The following is a 21,163-nucleotide window of genomic DNA, read 5'->3' as shown; positions in this document are numbered from 1 at the left end:
CAAAGGCTGTGAAATGGAGTGAGCTACCTGTCTACACCCTGTCAGATGGCCTGAGTCTTGCCCTCAGTCTCCACATGGCCGCCTTCATCTCCTGGTTCCTCAGGGTGTAGATCAGGGGGTTCAGCAGAGGGGAGATGACAGTGAAGGTCACAGAGACGGCCTTATCGGTGGGGAGGGCGGAGAAGGGCCGGGCGTAGACGTAGATGCAGGGCACAAAGTGGAGGGTGACCACCGTGATGTGGGCGGTGCAGGTGGAGACAGCTTTCCCCCTGCCCTCCCCGGAGTGCGACCTTATTAGTAATAATAGGACCATGTACGATACAAGGAGGAAGACGAACCACAAGGTGGTGACCAGGCCACTGTTGGAAATCATCAGGAGCTCAAGGACAGCAGTGTCAGCGCAGGCGAGTGTGAGGACCTGGGGGCCATCACAGTAGAAAGTGTCCAGGACGTTGGGTCCACAGAAGGGGAGGGGGAGCAAGAGGGAGATCTGCACGATGGAGTGGATGAAGCCCCCCGCCCAGGAGGCCACTATCAACCCAATGCACCGGCCTCTGCTCATGACGGTCACGTAGTGCAGGGGCTTAGTGATGGCCACGTAGCGGTCAAAGGCCATCACTGACAAAGAAAATACATCCACTCCTCCAATAAGATGGAAGAAAAACATCTGGGTGAAGCAGCCATTGAAGGAGATGGCCTTTCTCTGGGCCAGAAGATCCGCCAGGACCTTGGGGGCTGTGATAGAGGAAAAGCAGATATCGGCAATCGATAAATTTCGGAGCAAAAAGTACATGGGGGTGTGAAGGTGGGAGTCCCAGGTCACCGTGACCATGATGAGGAGGTTTCCCAGCAGAGTGGTGAGGTACACCAAAAGGAGGAGGAGAAATAAGACCAGGCTCAGTTCTCGATTCTGGGTCAGGCCGAGGAAAATAAATTCTCTTACCCTGGTGCTGTTTCCCAGCTCCATGGACTCATCCTCTTTTTGCCTGTTTTGTTTCAAGCTACTTCATATGAAAGTGCTCAGCTATTTATCTTGTTTTCTTCTTAAACACTGTGAATGCAATTCAGAACTTTCCCCACGTGGCTGTAGTGCTTGCGGTTTGTTGAGTTGTCCAAATTTTTAAGATTGCAGTCAGTTTAGTGATCCATTCAAATCATCATATGTGAAGCCATTCAACAACTCATTTCCTGTAAACCTGTTTTTGGAAGGAATAAGCATTTGTGTTAAGTAGTGACCTTTACACAACCTATTTTATTTAATTAATTAATTTATTTTAAAATGTTACTATTATTTTTAATTTCACACACATTTATTGATATCAGAAGCTGTCTAAAGTATTTTCCTGTATTCAAACCATATCTTTGTATTCAAAGATAAGTAAGACATTGTGGACTTAAGAATCTACAAGTTTAATGTTCATATTAGGAAAATATTCTGCTGACTTCTTGTTTAAAAAAGATGTCATCTGTTTCTCATTGGGCTTCCCTGGTAGCTCAGCTGGTAAAGAATCTGCCTGCAATGTAGGAGACGCCGGTTCCATTCCTGGGTCAGGAAGATCCGCTGGAGAAGGGATAGACTACCCACTCCAGTATTCTTGGTCTTCCCTGGTGGCTCAAATAGTAAAGAATCCTCCTGCAGTGTGGGAGACCTGAGTTTGATCCCTGAGTTGGGAAGATCCCCTGGAGAAGGGAAAGGTTACCCACTCCAGTATTCTGGCCTGGAGAATTCCATGGACTGTATAGCCCATGAGGTTGCAAAGAGTCGGACATGACTGAGCAACCTTCACTTTATATTAGCAAATTTCAATTTCATATTAGGAAATGTTCTGTTGACTTCTTGCTTAAAAAGGATGTCACCTGTTTATCATTACAATGTTGCTGTCCATGAGTCAGTTTTCTTGCTCTTGGCTTTTTCTGAGGGATTTCTTAAACCTGCTGCCCATTATTTTGTGTAGATAACTTGTCATTGCAATTATTTTTTACTAGTAAGATAACTTACTTAATAATTCTTTAAAGCATTTAAAATTTGCTATTGGAAAATAGCTTGAAACTGTGTAAATCCAAACCTCAAATGATATCATAATTTTTTTAACTTGGTAAGAACACAAATGTAAGGGCTCCCTTCTTAACAAAAATTTCAAGTGCTCAATACGGTACTGCTAACTGTGGTCACAGTCATGTCCAGCAGACCTCATCTTGTATGACTGATGTGGTCCTTGCTTGAGTCTGGGGGAGGCGGTAGAGACAGTGGCCTAGTTCTGAGTGGTGGCCCAGACGGTATCAGGCACACTCTCCTCTGCCTCTTTTGTTCTGTGGATGAAAGATAAAAGAGTGGCGTGTTCATATAGCAGGGAGGGACACTTGTATCATCACCATTTTTACATAAGCTGTTACTGATAATTTTTAGGAAATTTTATAATTATCATTTGTTCTTCCTTAGCTAGTGACCATTTGTTGCAATCTTCAAATGCATACAGATAAAACTAACACAACATTGTAAAGCAATTATATTCCAGTTTAAAAATTATAGGTATATAAAAAACCCCAATGTATATAGATATATTGCACCATGTTCTCAAAGTGTCCACAGGTTCACAAAATTGATGATACATATAAATTGATGAACATATATAAATTCAGAATGATACAAAGTGAAATGTGTTATGAAGAGAGAAGTAGTAGATTTGGGTGGGATAAGAGATTTGATAGGAGATGTCATGATTTTTGGTAGTAACAAAACTACTATTTTTAAGATTTTACTATATGTGAAGAGTTAAAGAAAAGTTTATTTATCATCATCTTTTAGTAAGTATAAATATTATTCTTGGTTTTTATGTGGAATATGTTATGAATTTATGTTTGGTTGAAGGGAATAAAGAGATGGAAATAGGATGCAAAGAAATACCGTCCGTTTTTTTTTTTACCTTGAACTTGGGCAAACTCCAGGAGATGGTGAAGGACAGGGCGGCCTGGTGTGCTGCAATCCATGGGGTCACAAAGAGTCGGGCATGCCTGGGTGACTGAACAACAATAACAATATATGTATGTATGTGTGTGTGTGTGTGTGTGTGTGTGTGTGTGTGTGTGTGTTTGTATACATATAAGAGGAATATATAACAATAATTTTGTATAACAGGAATGTGTGATAAAGTATGTCTGAAGATAAGCCATTTGGCGAAAAGAGCTCTGAAAATCACACTGAATGGGCCATATCTCTGCATTCCTCTGAGCACAACATCTCTCTTCCTGCTGGTTAACACCCACCTTTGTTTCTGTCACTGAGAAGACCATCCTGGCTCTGAAACACTTAATTTAACTGAGAAATATGAAAGTCAAAGTAGTTATACAAAATCAAGAAGGACATCTCAATTTCATTCTGTGTGACCTTAACTTTAGCTAGAGGTCAAACGTCTTTACCTAATTCCTTTGATCCTGAAACTCCAAGTGTGAATTGTATGACATTAGGTAAGTGAAGAACAAGATACTGGTGACATTAATTCTTGAAAAATTTGTTTCTGATGGTAAAACTCTTTGGAGGACTGAATATCTTAGTGTCTTTTCTCCCCTTTCAGGAGAGAAAGCGCAGATTCAAAGAATCACATCTTCAAGGCTCTCCCGTTGTGTCTAATGGACAAACCCCTCAGCCTCTGATCTCATATAAGAACTGGAAAGGGAATATTATTGGACTAGGAAGGGAAAGTCAAACGCATTATTGTGCTGTTGGTGATGAATTTTCAATGGGAGTTATTAAAACATCACCAGGACATGCACATGTACACACACACATACAAATTTTAATTAGTGTCCAAAGTATTTAGAGGCAGTAGATGAAACTTATGCCTTAATCCACCACTCAATCAGACCTTTGTTAAAACACGCCAAGTTCTGTGCCCAAGAGACTGCAAGGGTTCCATTTCTAGGACTTACAAGGCTCAGAGGACCATATGCAAATGAATTTTAATTAGATTGCCAAAGAGCCGGAATCAGACAACTGGACAAATCTTTTTTTTACAATTCCAGTTTCTAATTACACACAGGATGATTATAGCCCTATAGTGTTGCAATTTACACTTGTACAGAAAGAATAGTTGAGTGAGGCATGGAGAATGCCACTGATTAGGCAATGATGTCAAAGGGTAACTGGAAGGTCAGATTAACTGAGAGAATTTTGGTTTATGCTGGAAATGGAAGATTCTTATCAGAGAACTGACAAGATTGGTCTTTGGGGATAACTCTTGCAGCAGTATAAATATGACTGAAGAAGAGCAATAGAAAACTATGTATTCATTACCAGGAATATATAAATATTAATCTTTTGACACATTGATTTCAGTTCAACTAAAAAAATCAAGCCTATAGAGTTGTGACATAAAAGAACTTTCATATTTGAATTTTTCTTGTTTTGGAGATTCATCCATGTTATTGAATGTACCAGTTGTTCCTATTTGTTGCTGAGTGGTATTAGATTATACACACACACACACACACACACACACACACACACACACACATATATATGTCACAGTCTGTTTATCTAATTATGTTAAATGACATTTGAGTAGTATCCAATTTTTGGCTATTATGGGTAAATGTTGGCTATCAATATTCTTGTTCATTTTGGTGTACATAGTTTTTCATTTCTCTTGGGTAAGTACCTGGAGGTGTAAGGGCAATTATATGGTAAGTACACGTTTACTCTTACTGGGAAACTTGCTTATTGTATGTTCATTTTACATTGCCACCAGCAGCACTCCAGTAGGTCCAGGCTCTCCTCAACGTTTTCTTCTTTTTTAATTATTTGGTGTATAGTTGCTTTAAAATGTTGTGCTAGTTTTTGCTGTAGAGTAGAATGAACTTGCCAGACATGGACACATATCCCGTGCCCCTTGGACTTCCTTCACATTTAGGTCACCACATGCACTAGGTGGAGTTTCCTGAACTACACAGGTTGTTCTCATTCATTTTCTATTTTATGCATAGTATCAATAGTGTATATTTGTCAATCTCAATATCCCAATTCCTCCCTCCCCTTCCCTGGACACTTCATTGCATTCCAGAGAGAAGAAATCCAGCTTCACCCACCAGAACACTGACACAAGCTTCCCTAACCAGGAAACCTTGACAAGCCACTCTTCCAACCCCACCCACAGGGAGGAACTTCCACAATAAAGAAGAACCACAAACTACCAGCATACAGAAAGGCCACCCCAAGCAGAACAATCTAAACGTGATAAAAAGGCAAAGAAATATTCAGCAGGTAAAGGAACACAATAAATGCCCACCAAACCAAACAAAAGAGGAGAAGATAGGGAGTCTACCTGAAAAAGAATTCAGAATAATGATAGTAAAAATGATCCAAAATCTTGAAAACAAAATGGAGTTACAGATAAATAGTCTGGAGACAAGGATTGAGAAGATGCAAGATAAGTTTAATAAGGACCTAGGAGAAATAAAAAAGAGTCAATCAATAATGAATAATGCATTAACTGAGATCAAAAGCACTCTGGAGGGAACCAACAGGAGAACAACTGAGGCAGAGATAGGATGAGTGAGGTGGAAGATAGAATGGTGGAAATAAATGAAGCAGACAGGAAAAAAGAAAAAAGAATTAAAAGAAATGAGGATAACCTCAGAGACCTCTAGGACAATGTTAAATGCCCCAACATTCGAATCATAGGAGTCCCAGAAGAAGAAGACAAAAAGAAAGGCCATGAGAAAATACTTGAGGAGATAATAGTTGAAAACTTCCCTAAAATGGGGAAGGAAATAGCCACCCAAGTCCAAGAAACCCAGAGAATCCCAAACAGGATAAACCCAAGGTGAAACACCCCAAGACACATATTAATCAAATTAACGAAGATCAAACACAAAGAACAAATATTAAAAGCAGCAAGGGAAAAACAACAAAAAACACACAGGGGATTCCCAAAGGGATAACAACTGATCTTTCAATAGAAACTCTTCAGGCCAGAAAGGAATGGCAGGGCATACTTAAAGTGATGAAAGAGAAAAACCTAAGACCCAGATTACTGTACCCAGCAAGGATCTCATTCAGATATGAAGGAGAAATCAAAAGCTTTACAGAAAAGCAAAAGCTGAGAGAATTCAGCACCACCAAACCAGCTCTTCAACAAATGCTAAAGGATCTTCTCTAGACAGGAAACACAGAAAAGGGGTATAAATGTGAACCTAAAACAACAAAGTAAATGGCAACGGGATCATAATTATCAATAATTACCTTAAATGTAAACGGGCTGAATGCCCCAACCAAAAGACAAAGACTGGCTGAATGGATACAAAAACAAGATCCCTATATATGCTGTCTAAAAGAGACCCATCTTTAATACCCCGCTCACACCTATGGATAGAGCAACTAAACAGAAAATTAGCAAGGAAACACAAACTTTAAATGATACAATGGACTAAAGTGCACACAGAACCTTCTCCAGGATAGATCACATCCTGGGCCATAAATCTAGCCTTGGTAAATTCAAAAAAATTGAAATCATTCCAAGAATCTTTTCTGATCACCATGCGGTAAGATTAGATGTCAACTACAGAAAAAAACTATTAAAAATACAAACATATGGAGGCTAAACAATGCACTTCTGATTAACCAACAAGTCACAGAAGAAATAAAAAAGGAATAAAAATATTCATAGAAACGAATGAAAATGAAAACACAACAACCCCAAACCTATGGGATTCAGTAAAAGCAGTGCTAAGAGGAAGGTTCATAGCAATACAAGCTTACCTCAAGAAACAAGAGAAAAATCAAATAAATAACCTAACTCTACGCCTAAAGCAACTAGAAAAAGAAGAAATGAAGAACCCCAGGTTTAGTAGAAGGAAAGAAATCATAAAAATTAGGGCATAAATAAATGAAAAAGAAACAAAGGAGACCATAGCAAAAATCAACAAAGTTAAAAGCTGGTTCTTTGAGAAGATAAATAAAATAGACAAACCATTAGCCAGATTCATCAAGAAAAAAAAAGGCAGAAGAATCAAATCAACAAAATTAGAAATGAAAATGGAGAAATCACAACAGACAACACAGAAATACAAAGGATCATAAGAGACTACTATTAGCAGCTATATGCCAATAAAATCAACAACTTGGAAGAAATTGACAAATTCTTAGAAAAGTATGACTTTCGAAAACTGAACCAGGAAGAAATAGAAAATCTTAACAGACCCATCACAAGCATGGAAATCGAAACTGTAATCAGAAATCTTCCAACAAACTAAAGCCCGGGACCAGATGTCTTCACAGCTGAATTCTACCAAAAATTTAGAGAAGAGCTGACACCTATCCTACTTAAACTCTTCCAGAAAATTGCAGAGGAAGGTAAACTTCCAAATTCATTCTATGAGGCCACCATCACCCTATACCAAAACCAGACAAAGATGCCACAAAAAAAGAAAACTACAGGCCAATATCACTGATGAACACAGATGCAAAAATCCTTAACAAAATTCTAGCAAACAGAATCCAACAACATATTAAAAAGATCATACATCATGACCAAGTGGGCTTTATCCCAGGGATGCAAGGATTCTTCAACATTCATAAGTCAATAAATGTGATATACCACATTAACAAATTGAAAGATAAAAACCATATGCTTATCTCAATAGATGCAGAGAAAGCCTTTGACAAAATTCAACATCCATTTATGATAAAAACCCTCCAGAAGGTAGGCATAGAAGGAACATACCTCAACATAATAAAAGCCATGATAAACCCACAGCAAACATTACCCTCAATGGTGAAAAATTGAAAGCATTTCCCCTAAAGTCAGGAATGAGACAAGGGTGCCCACTCTCACCACTACTATTCAACACAGTTTAGGAAGTTTTAGCCACAGCAATCAGAGAAGAAAAGAAATAAAAAGAATCAAGATTGGAAAAGAAGAAGTAACACTCTCACTGTTTGCAGATGACATGATCCTCTACATAGAAAACCCAAAGACTCCACCAGAAAATTGCTGGAGCTAATCAATGAATAGGAAAAGGAGTATGTCAAGGCTGTATATTGTCACCCTACTTATTTAACTTATATGCAGAGTGCATTATGAGAAACCCTGGGCTGGAGGAAGCACAAGTTGGAATCAAGATTGCTGGGAGAAATATCAATAACCTCAGATATGCAGATGACACCACCCTTATGGCAGAAAGTGAAGAAGAACTAAAAAGCCTCTTGATGAAGGTGAAAGACGAGAGTGAAAAAGCTGGCTTAAAGCTCAACATTCAGAAAACTAAGATCATGGCATCTGGTCCCATCACTTCATGGGAAATAAATGGGGAAACAATGGAGACAGTGGCAGACTTTATTTTTCTGGGCTCCAAAATCACTGCAGATGGTGATTGCAGCCATGAAATTAAAAGACGCATACTCCTTGGAAGGAAAGTTATGACCAACCTAGATAGCATATTAAAAAGAAGAGACATTACTTTGCCAACAAAGTCCGTCTAGTCAAGGCTATGGTTTTTCCAGTGGTCATGTATGGATGTGAGAGTTGGATGGTGAAGAAAGCTGAGCACTGAAGAATTGATGCTTTTGAACTGTGGTGTTGGAGAAAACTCTTGAGAGTCCCTCGGACTGCAAGGAGATCCAACCACTCCATCCTAAAGGAGATCAGTCCTGAATATTCATTGGAAGGACTGATGCTGAAGCTGAAACTCCAATACTTTGGCCACCTCATGCAAAGAGCTGACTCATTTGAAAAGACCCTGATTCTGGGAAAGGTTGAGGGCAGGAGAAGGGAACGACAGAGGATGAGATGGTTGGATGGCATCACCGACTCAATGAACATGGGTTTGGGTGGACTCCGGGAGTTGGTGATGGACAGGGAGGTGTGGAGTGCTGCGGTTCATGGGGTTGCAAAGAGTTGGACACAGCTGAGTGACTGAACTGAACTGAACTGAATCAATGAATATAGTAAAGTTGAAGGATATAAAATTAGCACACAGAAATCCCTTGCATTCCTATAGACTAACAATGAGAGAACAGAAAGAGAAATTAAGGAAACAATTCCATTCACCATTGCAATGAAAAGAATAAAATACTTAGGAATAAATCTACCTAAAGAAACAAAAGACATATATATATATATATATATATATATATATATATATATATAACTATAAAACACTGATGAAGGAAATCAAAGATGACACAAATAGATGGAAAAATATACCATGTTCATGGATCAAAAGAATCAATGTAGTGAAAATCAGTATACTACCCAAAGCAATCTATAGATTCAATGCAATTCCTATCATGCTACCAACAGTATTTTTCAGAGAACTAGAACAAATAATTTCACAATTTGTATGGAAATACAAAAAACCTCGAATAGCCAAAGCAATCTTGAGAAAGAAGAATGGAACTGGAGGAATCAACCTGCCTGACTTCAGACTATACTACAAAGATACAGTCATCAAGACAGTATGGTACTGGCACAAAGACAGAAAAATAGATCAGTGGAACAAAATAGAAAGCCCAGACATAAATCCATGCACCTATGGACAGCTTATCTTTGACAAAGGAGGCAAAAATATATAATGGAGAAAAGAAAATCTCTTTAAGAAATGGTGCTGGGAAAACTGGTCAACCACTTGTAAAAGAATGAAACTAGAACACTTTCTAACACCATACACAAAAATAAGCTCAAAATGGATTAAAAATCTAAATGTAAGACCAGAAATTACAAAAATCCTGGAGGAAAACATAGGCAAAACACTCTCTGACATAAGTCACAGAAGGATCCTCTATGACCCACCTCCCAGAGTAATGGAAATAAAAGCAAAAATAAACAAATAGGACCTAATTAAACTTAAAAGCTTTTGCACAATGAAGGAAACTATAAGCAAGGTGAAAAGACAGCCTTCAGGATGGGAGAAAATAATAGCAAATTAAGCAACTGACAAAGAATTAATCTCAGAAATATACAAGCAGGTCCTGCAGCTCAATTCCAGAAAAATAAATGACCCAACCAAAAAATGGGCCAAAGAACTAAACAGACATTTCTCCAAAGAAGACATACAGATGGCTAACAAATACATGAAAAGATGTTCAACATCACTCATTATCAGAGAAATGCAAATCAAAACCACAATGAGGTACCATCTCACGCCATTCAGAATGGCTGCTATCAGAAAGTCTACAAACAATAAATGCTGGAGAGGGTGCGGAGAAAAGGGAACCCTCTTACACATTTGGTGGGAATGCAAACTAATATAGCCACTATGAAGAACAGTGTGGAGGTTCCTTAAAAAACTGGAAATAGAACTGCCATTCGACCCAGCCATCCCACTTCTGGGCATACACACTGAGGAAACCAGAATCGAAAGAGACACATGCACCCCAATGTTCATTGCAGCATTGTTTGCAATAGCCAGGACATGGAAGCAACCCAGATGTCTGTTGGCAGACGAATGGATAAGAAAGCTATGGTACATATACACAATGGACTGTTACTCAGCAATTAAGAAGAATGCATTCAAATCAGTTCTAATGAGGTGGTTGAAGCTGGAGCCTATTATACAGAGTGAAGTAAGTCAGAAAGAAAAACACCAATACGATATACTAACACATATAAATGGAATTTAGAAAGATAATAATGATGACCTATATGTGAGACAGCAAAAGAGACATAGATATAAAGAACAGACTTTTGGACTCTGTGGGAGAAGGCGAGGGTGGGATGATTTGAGAAAATAGCATTGAATCATGTATTTTATCATATGTGAAATAGATCATCAGTCCAGGTTGATGCATGAGACAGGGTACTCAGGGCTGGTGCACTGGGATGACCCTGAGGGATGGGATGGGGAGGGAGGTGAGAGGGGTTTCAGGATGGGGAACTAATGTACACCCATGGCTGATTCATGTCAATATATGGCAAAAACCACTACAATATTGTAAAGTAATTAGCCTCCAATTAAAATAAATAAATTTTAAAAAGACAATGTTCAATCATTCTCCCATTAATTCAATAAGTTTTTGTTGAAGTGGTAGTATGTTTTTGTTGCTGTGCAAGGAAGTAAAGCATAACCTCTCTCCATGAGAAGTTCACAGCCCAGTGAGACAGAGAGAGAGAGAATGAGAGAGAGAGTGTGAGAGCTTACTTTCCTTTTCTGTAATATGAGCAGAAATGTAAAAATAATGTCTGAGTAAACCTTGATTAAGCATCTTTAAAAGTTGCACTGCAAATCCATATACATTTGCTAGCAGTTTTCCTTCTGTTTCTCCTTTGATGCATGAAATCTGTTTAAATTATTAATATTTATATCAACTAAATGCTGATAGGAAGTTTGTTACATACACACACACATATATATATATAATATAAATCTAATGTGGCATATCTAATGATGCTGGGAAAAATTGAGGGTGGGAGGAGAAAGGGATGAGATGGTTGGATGGTATCACTGACTCGATGGACAGGAGGTTGAGTGAACTCTGGGAATTGGTGATGGACAGGAAGGCCTGGCATGTTGCAGCCCATGGGGTCAGAAAGAGTCGGACATGACTGAGCAACTGAACTGAACTGAACTGAACTGAATGTTGCATATATTATTCAAGAAAATGAAACATGTTTAGCAATCATTTAGTAAGTATATTTAATTAAAAAATGTTTTTTAAAAAATCTGATTTAATTAATTAATTGATTCTTGGCTGCACTGGGCTTTCATTGTTGTGTGTGTTCTTTCTCTAGTTGCGGCTAGTGAGGGTGACTCTTCAGCTGTGGTGAGCAGGCTTCTCCTTGTGGTGGCATCTCTCTTTGGGGAGCATAGGCTCTAGGCATGCAGGCTTCAGTAGTTGTGGTCCATGGGCTTAGCTGCTTTGAGGCATGCGGAAATCTTCCCAAACCAGAGGTGGAACTTGTGTCTGCTGCTTTGGCAGGTAGACTCTTAACCACTGGACCACAAGGGAAGTCGAATATTTAATTTTATAGGCAACATTTTCAAAATTGGGAGGCTTGGGTATAAATATCACAAAATGAATTGTAGGTAGTGTATAGAAGAGCATCAGTGATCTAGCCCATCAAGATGTCTGGGTACTTTTCTGACCAGAAGCTTGAGCTATCAGTAACCTACTGACTTAAAAAGGAAAAGAAAGGATTACTTAGTAAAGGCACTGGGTTCTTGGACAATGTATTTGAGTCTATGAATAAGAATCTATGAGGAAAATAATAGAAGGAGTCCTTGGTACTGGGGAGTTGGGAGATTGTCTATTCCCTGTCAGAAGGCCCGAGTCTTGCCCTCAGCCTCCGCATGGCCACCTTCATCTCCTGGTTCCTCAGGGTGTAGATCAGGGGGTTCAGCAGAGGGGGGATGACAGTGAAGGTCACAGAGACGGCCTTATCAGTGGGGAGGGCAGAGAAGGGCCGGGCGTAGACGTAGATGCAGGGCACAAAGTGGAGGGTGACCACCGTGATGTGGGCGGTGCAGGTGGAGATGGCCTTCCCCCGGCCCTCCCCGGCCTGAGACCTTATTAGTAATAATAGGACCATGTATGATGTAAGGAGGAAGAAGAACCACAGGGTGGTGAGCAGGCCGCTGTTGGAAATCATCAGGAGCTCAAGGATAAAGATGTCAGTGCAGGCGAGTGTGAGGACCTGGGGGACGTCGCAGTAGAAAGTGTCCAGGACGTTGGGTCCGCAGAAGGGGAGCGGGAGGAGGAGGGAGATCTGCACGATGGAGTGGACGAAGCCCCCCGCCCAGGAGGCCACTATCAACCCAATGCACCGGCCTCTGCTCATGACGGTCACGTAGTGCAGGGGCTTAGTGATGGCCACGTAGCGGTCAAAGGCCATCACTGACAAAGAAAATACATCCACTCCTCCAATAAGATGGAAGAAAAACATCTGGGTGAAGCAGCCATTGAAGGAGATGGCCTTTCTCTGGACCAGAAGGTCCGCTAGGACTTTGGGGGCCGTGATGGAGGAAAAGCAGATATCGGCAACAGATAAATTGCGGAGCAAAAAGTACATGGGGGTGTGAAGGTGGGAGTCCCAGGTCACCGTGACCATGATGAGGAGGTTTCCCAGCAGGGTGGTGAGGTACACCAAAAGGAGGAGGAGAAATAAGACCAGGCTCAGTTCTCGATTCTGGGTCAGGCCGAGGAAAATAAATTCTCTTACCCTGGTGCCGTTTCCCAGCTCCATGGACTCATCCTCTTTTCCTCTGTTTTATTCGAAGCTATTTCCCATGAAAGTGCTCAGCTACTTATTTTGTTTTCCTCTTACACACTATCAGTGTAATGCAGGTGTTCTTCATCTGGCCGCAGTGTTTTCAATGTGTTGAATTATTGAATTGTCCAGGTTTTTAGTATTACCATCAGTATGGTGATACAACCAAACCATCATTTGAAAAATCATTCAATAATACGTTTCCTATTAAACTATTTTTGGAAAGAATAAAAGTTTGTGTTAAGTAGTGACATTTATATTTACAGCCTATTTTATTCATTTTGTTTTTAAAATATTATTATTTGTAATTTCTCACAAATTTATTGATGTCAGGAGTTGTCTGAAGCATTTCTTATATTCAAACCATACCTGTGTATTTGAAGATAAGCAAGACATGGCCCCAGCCTTTGTGTACCTGTAGTCTACAAGGTTAATATTTTTATTAGAAATATTCTGTTGATTTGCTAAAAAAAGATATCACCTGTTTCTGATTACAGTGTTGATGTGCATGGGTCAATTTCCTTTGCCTTGGCTGTTTTATGCTGCATTTCTTAAAATTACACCATATAATTTTGTGGTGGTAACTTGTCATTGTGGTTACTTTATACTAATGGGATAATTTGTTTAATAATCCTATAAAAATATTTAAAATTTTGTATCAGAAAACATTGAAATAGTGTGTAAATCCAGATCTGAAATGATATCATAATTTTTAAAATTTTCATAAAAATTCAAGCATAAAAACTACCCTCTTAACAAAAATTTAAAGTGCACAATACAGTATTATTAACTGTGACCATGGTCTTGTATAGCAGATCTCTAGAACATATTCATCTTGTATAACTAATGTGAGCTTTGTTTGAGTCTGGGGGCAATAATAAAAATAGTAGCCCACTTGTGAGAGGTGGTCCAGACCATATCAGGCATGCTCTCCTCTGCCTCTTTCCTTATGTGGATCAAAGATTAAGAGTGGAGGGATCATGGCAGGGATAGACACTGGTATCATTAGATTAATGCCCAGTTTTTATTTACAAAACACTCTTGCTCCTTGGAAGGAAAACTATGACAAACCAAGACAATGTGTGTAACAGCAGAGACATCAAAGTTCATATAGTCAAAGCTGTGGTTATTCCAGTAGTCATGTATGATGTGAAAGCTGTACTGTAAAGAAGGCTGGGTGTCAAAGAATTGATGCTTTCAAATTGTGGTGGGGAGAAAGGGACTCTTGAGGGTCCCTTGGACAGCAAGGAGATCAAATCAGTCAATCCTAAAGGAAATCAATCTTGAATATTCATTGGAAGGACTAGTGCTAAAGCTGAAGCTCCAATACTTTGGCCACCTGATGCAAAGAGCTGACTCACTGGAAAAGACTCTGATGCTGGGAAAGATTGAAGGCAAAAGAGAAGGGGGCAACAGAGGATGAGATGGTTAGAGAGCATGGTTGACTCAATGGACAGGAATCTGAGCAAACTCTGGGAGATAGTGGTGAACAGAGGAGCCTGGTATGATGTAGTCCATGGAGTTGCAAAGTGTCAGTCACAACTGAGCCACTGAATAACAACAAGCTGTTATCAACCATTCTTAAGAGATTTTGTAATTATTATTTTTTCCTTCTTATACTCAGCAAGTGACCATTTATTTCAATCTTCAAATGCATATAGATAGACTGAACCATTTCATTAGGTTTATAGCCTAATGAAATAAATGAGTTGTATAAATTGATCAATGTAACATATGAAGAAATGTGAAATGTATTATGAAAAGAGAAGAAGTAAAATTGGGTGGAACAAGACATATGATAAGTGATGTCATGATTTTCAGCAGGAACAAAATCTGCTTTTTTTAAGGCCAAAATAATTTTTAATGGTTAAAAAAAATTTTTTTTTAAAGAAACTTTAAAATTTTAATCAGTGACTGCAACTCATGGTGGGGGAAGATCTCCTGGTTCTTCAATTAAGGTAAAATTTATATATAACAAAATGTTCAGATTTTAATGAGTTTTGACAAGAATACAGGTCCAGATCATCATTACGATCATAATAGCAAATATTTCCATTGCACAAGAATGTTCCCTTGTGCACTGTTCCAGCCACCCCCCTGATTTTACCCAAGAGGTAATCACTGCTCTTACATCTATTGCCTTAAAAAACTACTATTTTTTGAGCTTACTATAAGTGAAGAAATGTTAAAAGTATTTAATTTTACCATAATCACTTAGTAAGTATTAATGTTATTCTTAGTTTTCATGTGGAATATATTATGAATTTATGTATGGTGGAAAGGAAGGTAGAGATGGAAACAGGATGGGAAGAAACAAACAAACAAAAAAAAACAACAAAAAATATCTTTAAAAAAAACCTTTAATGATACCTAGTCTAATTTTGGATAACAGAAGTGTTTGATAAAATGTCAGAAAATAAACTGTAGGCAGAAAGGAGTTCTGAAAATCACAATGAATGGACACCATTTCCCCACTCCGCTTAGCACAACATCCTTCTTCCAAATGGTTAAGACCCATCTTTGTTGTCTCTGTCACTGAGAAGACCGTCTTGGCACTGAAACATCTAATATAACTGAGAAATATTAAAGTCAAACTATTTTTACAAAACCAATAGCAACATCTCAGTTTCACTACGCATGACCTTAAACTTAGCTAGAAGTTGAATGTCTTTACCTAATTCCTTTGATCCTGAAACTCCAAGTGTGAATTGTATGCCATTGGGTCGAATGCAGATCAAAACATGGTGATATTAGTTCTTGAAAATCTTGTTTCTGAAGGCAAAACTTTTTGGAGACTAAACATCTTTCTCCCTTTTCAGGAAAGAAAGGGCAGTTTCAAAGAATCACATCTAAAAAAAAAAAAAAAAAAATCACATCTTCAAGGTCCTTTCACTGTGTCTTACCCACAAATTCCTCAGCCTATATCCTCATATAAGAATGGAAAAGGGAATATTATTGGACAAGAAAGGGGAAGTCAAGTGCCTGATTGTGGTGTTGGTGATGAATTTTCAATGGGATTTATTAAAAAGTCACCAAGATACACAGAGTATGGTGGATGAAAGCTAGGCTTTTATCCATAAAATATGCCAGTTGCTGTTCTCAAGGGACTTAAAGGTCCAATTTTGCTGGGGTGCAAGGCTCAGAGGCCACCACAGGCAATTGAGTTTTAATTATATTGCCAAAAAACTAGAAAAATGAGCCGGATCTCAAATACTTTGCTATTAGTCCAGTTTCTGAGTCTACTCAGAATGGTTATAGTCTCATGAGTCTCCTCAGGGAGAGAAACATGACTTAGATAGTGTTTGGGGAACACACAATTTTCTTCTTTCCCAAAACTCGACTCACATGGAATCTCTCATTTCCATACAGCATGATAAGTACCTCAGTAAAGCTGTCCACACAACCATAGTAATTTAGGATTAATTCAGTGTATTAAATGGTTTCATCTCATGTAGAATATACTTTGTTTACAGAATGCTGATGGATTTGGATTTACCTGCTTTTTTATTTTGTTTTAGTATATTAAGCTACATATGCAATATGTACATTTAGTATATTAATCTGCAAAACTTCCTGATACAGGTTGTATGTTTGAGATGGGTATTTTTCCCCACCTTTTTTGAGATATAAAGAATTGATGTCTTCAAACTGTGGTGCTGGAGAAGACTCTTGAGAGTCCCTTGGACAGCAAGGGAGGTCAAACCAGTTAATCCTAAAGGAAATGAACCCTCAATATTCATTGAAAGGACTGATGCTGAAGCTGAAGCTCCAATACTTTGGCCACCTGATGCAAAGAGCTGACTCACTGGAAAAGACCCTGATGGTGGGAAATATTGAAGGCAAAGGAGAAGATGCTAGCAGAGGATACTTTGGACACCTTATGAGAAGAGCTGACTCATTGGAAAAGACACTGCTGGGAAAGATTGAAAGCAGGAGGAGAATGGAACAACAGAGATTGAGATAGTTGGATGGCATCACAGACTCAATGGACATGAGTTTGAGGAAACTCCAGGAGATGGTGAAGGACAGGGAAGCATGGTGTGCTGCAGTCCATGGGATCACAAAGAGTCAGACATGACTGAGTGACTGAACAAAACAATGACAAATGGACAGATGTGTTGTGTGTATTTAAGGCATATACATGGTGTTGATTGATACCTTTATACACTGCAAAATGGTTATCTTAGTAGTATTAACTAAAAATTCCATCATCTCACATATATACCAATTCTTTATTGAAGTGAGATCACTTAAGCTGTGGGCTTCCTTGGTGGCTCAGTGGTAAAGAATCCGTCTGTCAGTGCAAGAGTTGCAAGTTCAATATCTGGGTCTGGAAGATCCCCTGGAGAAGGAAATGATAACCAACTCCAGTATTCTTGCCTAGAGAAATGCATGGATGGAGAAGTCTGGCAGGCTACAGTCCATGGGGTCACAAAAGAGTCAGACATGACTTAGTGACTCAACAACAACAACAACAACTTTTAAGATGTACTCCCTTAGAAACTTTATGTATATTGGCCAACATCTTCTCATTTCTTTCACCCTCCCCACACCTGGCAATCAACTCTGTTTAAATTCAGGTTTTTAGATTCCACATATAAATGAGATCATGCAGTCTTTGTCTTTCTCTGGCTGATGTATTTCATTAGGACTTATTTCACAAGGTCCATCCATATTATTGAAAGTGGTAGGATTTCCTTTTTTTTAATGGCTGATCATATTGTATTTATCCACACCTTTATCTGTTCATCTGTTGATGGACAATTAGATTATTTCCATATCTTGGATATTATGAAGAATGCTACCATAACCATGGGATTTCTGATATCTCTTCTAGATCCTGATTTCTTTTCCTTTGGATGTATACCCAGAGGTGAAATTGCTAGATCACTTGTAGTTCTACCTTTCAATTTATTGAAGAACTTTTATATCGTTTTCCATAGTGGCTGAACCAATTTATATTTCCACCAAAAGTGTACAAAGATTTCTTTCTTCTTCACCTGTTTCAGGTTTTCCAGTTTTATAGCCTTCATATCTAAGAGTTATGTTTCATTCTTTTTACAAACCTACTTTTTTCTTTTGTTATCTTTTTAGCTCCTTATTTACATTACATTCTTTAAAAAATTATCATTTATTTTTTGGCTGTATTGGGTCTTCATTCCAGTGCACAGGCTTCTCTAGCTCCAGCGTGCAGGCTCTCTAGTTGTGGTGCACCAGCCTAAATACACGCTGGTTAGGTCCCATTAGCTTATTTTTGTTTTTCATTACTCTTGGAGGTTGGAGAAGGAAATGACAACCCACTCCAGTATTCTTGCCTGGAGAATCCCATGGATGGAGGAGCTTGGTAGGCTATAGTCAGTTCGTGGGGTCGCTAAGAGTCAGACATGCCTGAGTGACTTCACTTTCACTCTTGAAGGTGGATCAAAACAATCTTGCTATGATTTATGTCAGACTGCTCTGCTTATGTTTCCTATTGGAGTTTTATAGCAGCTAGTCTTGCATTTAGGTCTTTAACTCATTTTGGACTTATTTTTGTGTATGATGTGAGAGAATGCTCTCACTTCAAGGCACATGAAAACATGCTTGACATCATTATTATCAGGGAAATGCAAATCAAAAGTACAATGTGGTATCACCTCACACTGGTTAGAATGGCCATCATCAAAAAGCCTAGAAACTGTAAATGCTGGAGAGGGTGTAGAGAAAAGGGATATGGAGAACAGTATGGAGATCCTTAAAAACTAAGGATTGAGCTACCATATGATCCAGTAATCCCACTCCTGACATATATTGAGAAAATCATAACTGGAAAGGATACGTGCACCCCAGTGTTCATTGCAACACTCTTTACAATAGCCGGGATGTGGAAACCAGCTGAATGTTCATTGACAGAAGAATGGATAAAGAAGATGTACATATATACAATGGAATGTTCCTCAGCCATAAGACAGAATGAAATAATGCCATTTGCAGCGACACACATGGACCTAGAGAGTGTGACTCTGAGTTATTAAATGACATCACTTACATGTGGAATTGAGAGAAATGGTACAAATCACCCTATTTACAAAATAGAAGTTGAGTCACAGATGTAGACAATAAACTTGTGGTTACCGGGGCGGGTGGGGGGGCGAGGGTGGGGAAGGTTGGGGAGGGATAAATTGGAAGGTTAGGACAGACATACACACTACTATATTCAGTGCCTGCTAAGTGCGATTCATGGGGTCGCAAAGAGTCAGACGCGACTGTGTGAGGCGAGCAGAAGTAATGCCATGGCAGGCAGCTTAGATTAGGAGTAGGCCTTCCTACTTCTGGGTGGTAAGATTATCAGGCCACCTGGATCAGCTTTCACTTAACACTGACTGCTGTTTGCCAATTAGGAACGGGGCAGAAACCCCCGGGAAAGTCCCGGGCGCGCAAAAGTTTTGACCAATGAAATTGCTTTGCAATCCGCTTAAACGAACTACCAACGGTGTGTGCTCACCCTATAAATTTGTGTAACAGCTTGGGCTCGGGGCTCTCTGACCCCGCACCACTGCATTGGATGCGGCAGGAGCCCTGGCTCGAGTCAGCAATAAACTTCCCTTTTTGCGAGTTGCATTGTCTTGGAGGTCTTCTCTCTTCCCGCCCGGGGATTCGGACATCGGGCATAACAACTGAGCGACTGAACTGAACTGAAGTCGTTTCAGTCGTGTTTGACTCTTTGCGACCGCATAGAGCAGATAGCCAATGAGAACCTACGGAGGCGCGCTTGGGCCGCAGCTCGTCATGCGCCACACTCGCAGCCTCGCGTCCTGTGCTGCCAGGAGGCCTGGCGGTCAGCGCTGTCCGTGAGCCCAGGCAGGAGCCGGAGGAGGAGCCCGCGGGTGCTGAGTTGTTCAGGAAAACAAACAACGGTTTAAAAAAATCAACCCTTAAGGAGAACAAGATGGTAGAGGAGTAGGTGGACACGGAGTCCACCTCTCTCCAAAGATACATCAGGAATACACCTTCAGACACAGAAGTGCATGCAGAACACCCGCTGAGAGCGGACAGAAGGACCTGACCAGTGAAAAAGAAGATGTAGAACCACACAAAACTCGGTAGGACAAAGGAAGTAGGGGGAAAAACAGGAGTGCTAGTAGGACTGGACCTGCCCTTGGCAGGTGGGGCAACTGAGGCAGGGGTCTGATCCCCACATTGGGGCAATTATCTGAGTCAGAGGAGAAACATTTAAGGCTGAGAGTGAAACAGCTGATCTGTGGCAGCCTGAATGGAATGAGAACCAGACAGTCCTTGCCGCAGCCATACAGCCCCCGGGCAGGAATGCAGGTCCCCTGGAAGGTGCAGCGGCTGGGGGCTGGAGTTTAGGGGATTGTGGAGCAATCCCAGGGCGAGGGCTGCTGTTGACTGCGGAGAGACGGATCAAGGGGATGTGAGGGAGGAGATCGTGGTGGGAAATGCTGGTAGAGGAAAGCCGGGCATCCATGGAAGCAAGGTGATACCGCTGAGTCACGTGTAGGGGGTGGAGCCATCACCATAGCCTCTCTCCCCACAAGCCAGCATTGACAGCTGAACAATAGAGAGGCTGGCCCATCAAATGCTGACTCTCTGAACTACGGGGCAGGACCCCACCCAGGATCCCCCTTTAAGTGCCTGACACCCTGGTCTACAGAGTAGGACCCCAGGCAAGGGATCCCTCTAAGTGCCTGAATGGGTGGAGCTACGGAGAAAGACTGGCCAAAGAGGCCTTCTGATAGCCAGCTACAGGAGGGTTGAAAAAAGACTCTGATGGGGCCATAGCTCCTGCCGCGGAGGCAGTCCATGTCCCTGCACACTTGGCGCCACCAGGGTCCCGCGAGCCAAGCAGCTGTGCCTCCTTCATGCTCAACCCTCACTGGGGCAGAGCTGCCACAGGCAAAAAAATTCTTGCATCTATGCATGCACGATCACGTCGGTCGTGATCTTTGCGACCCTGTGGACTG

At 40.2% G+C, this 21,163-nt stretch overlaps 2 protein-coding genes across 2 annotated transcripts; both read right to left on the bottom strand.

The window, feature by feature from the left end:
* Positions 1-31: 31 nt before the first annotated feature.
* LOC122679610 (olfactory receptor 4D10-like) lies at positions 32-967 on the bottom strand. Its single transcript, XM_043880494.1, has one exon. It carries the CDS (start codon positions 965-967, stop codon positions 32-34), a length of 936 nt encoding a protein of 311 aa, XP_043736429.1.
* An 11,272-nt stretch (positions 968-12,239) lies between these two features.
* LOC122679543 (olfactory receptor 4D10-like) lies at positions 12,240-13,175 on the bottom strand. The gene has a single exon (XM_043880378.1). It carries the CDS (start codon positions 13,173-13,175, stop codon positions 12,240-12,242), a length of 936 nt encoding a protein of 311 aa, XP_043736313.1.
* Positions 13,176-21,163: the final 7,988 nt, after the last annotated feature.

This window comes from Cervus elaphus, chromosome 1, assembly GCF_910594005.1.
Source record: "Cervus elaphus chromosome 1, mCerEla1.1, whole genome shotgun sequence".
In the NCBI taxonomy this organism is placed as follows: domain Eukaryota; kingdom Metazoa; phylum Chordata; class Mammalia; order Artiodactyla; family Cervidae; genus Cervus; species Cervus elaphus.
This window is presented reverse-complemented; position numbering and strand designations above follow the sequence as displayed.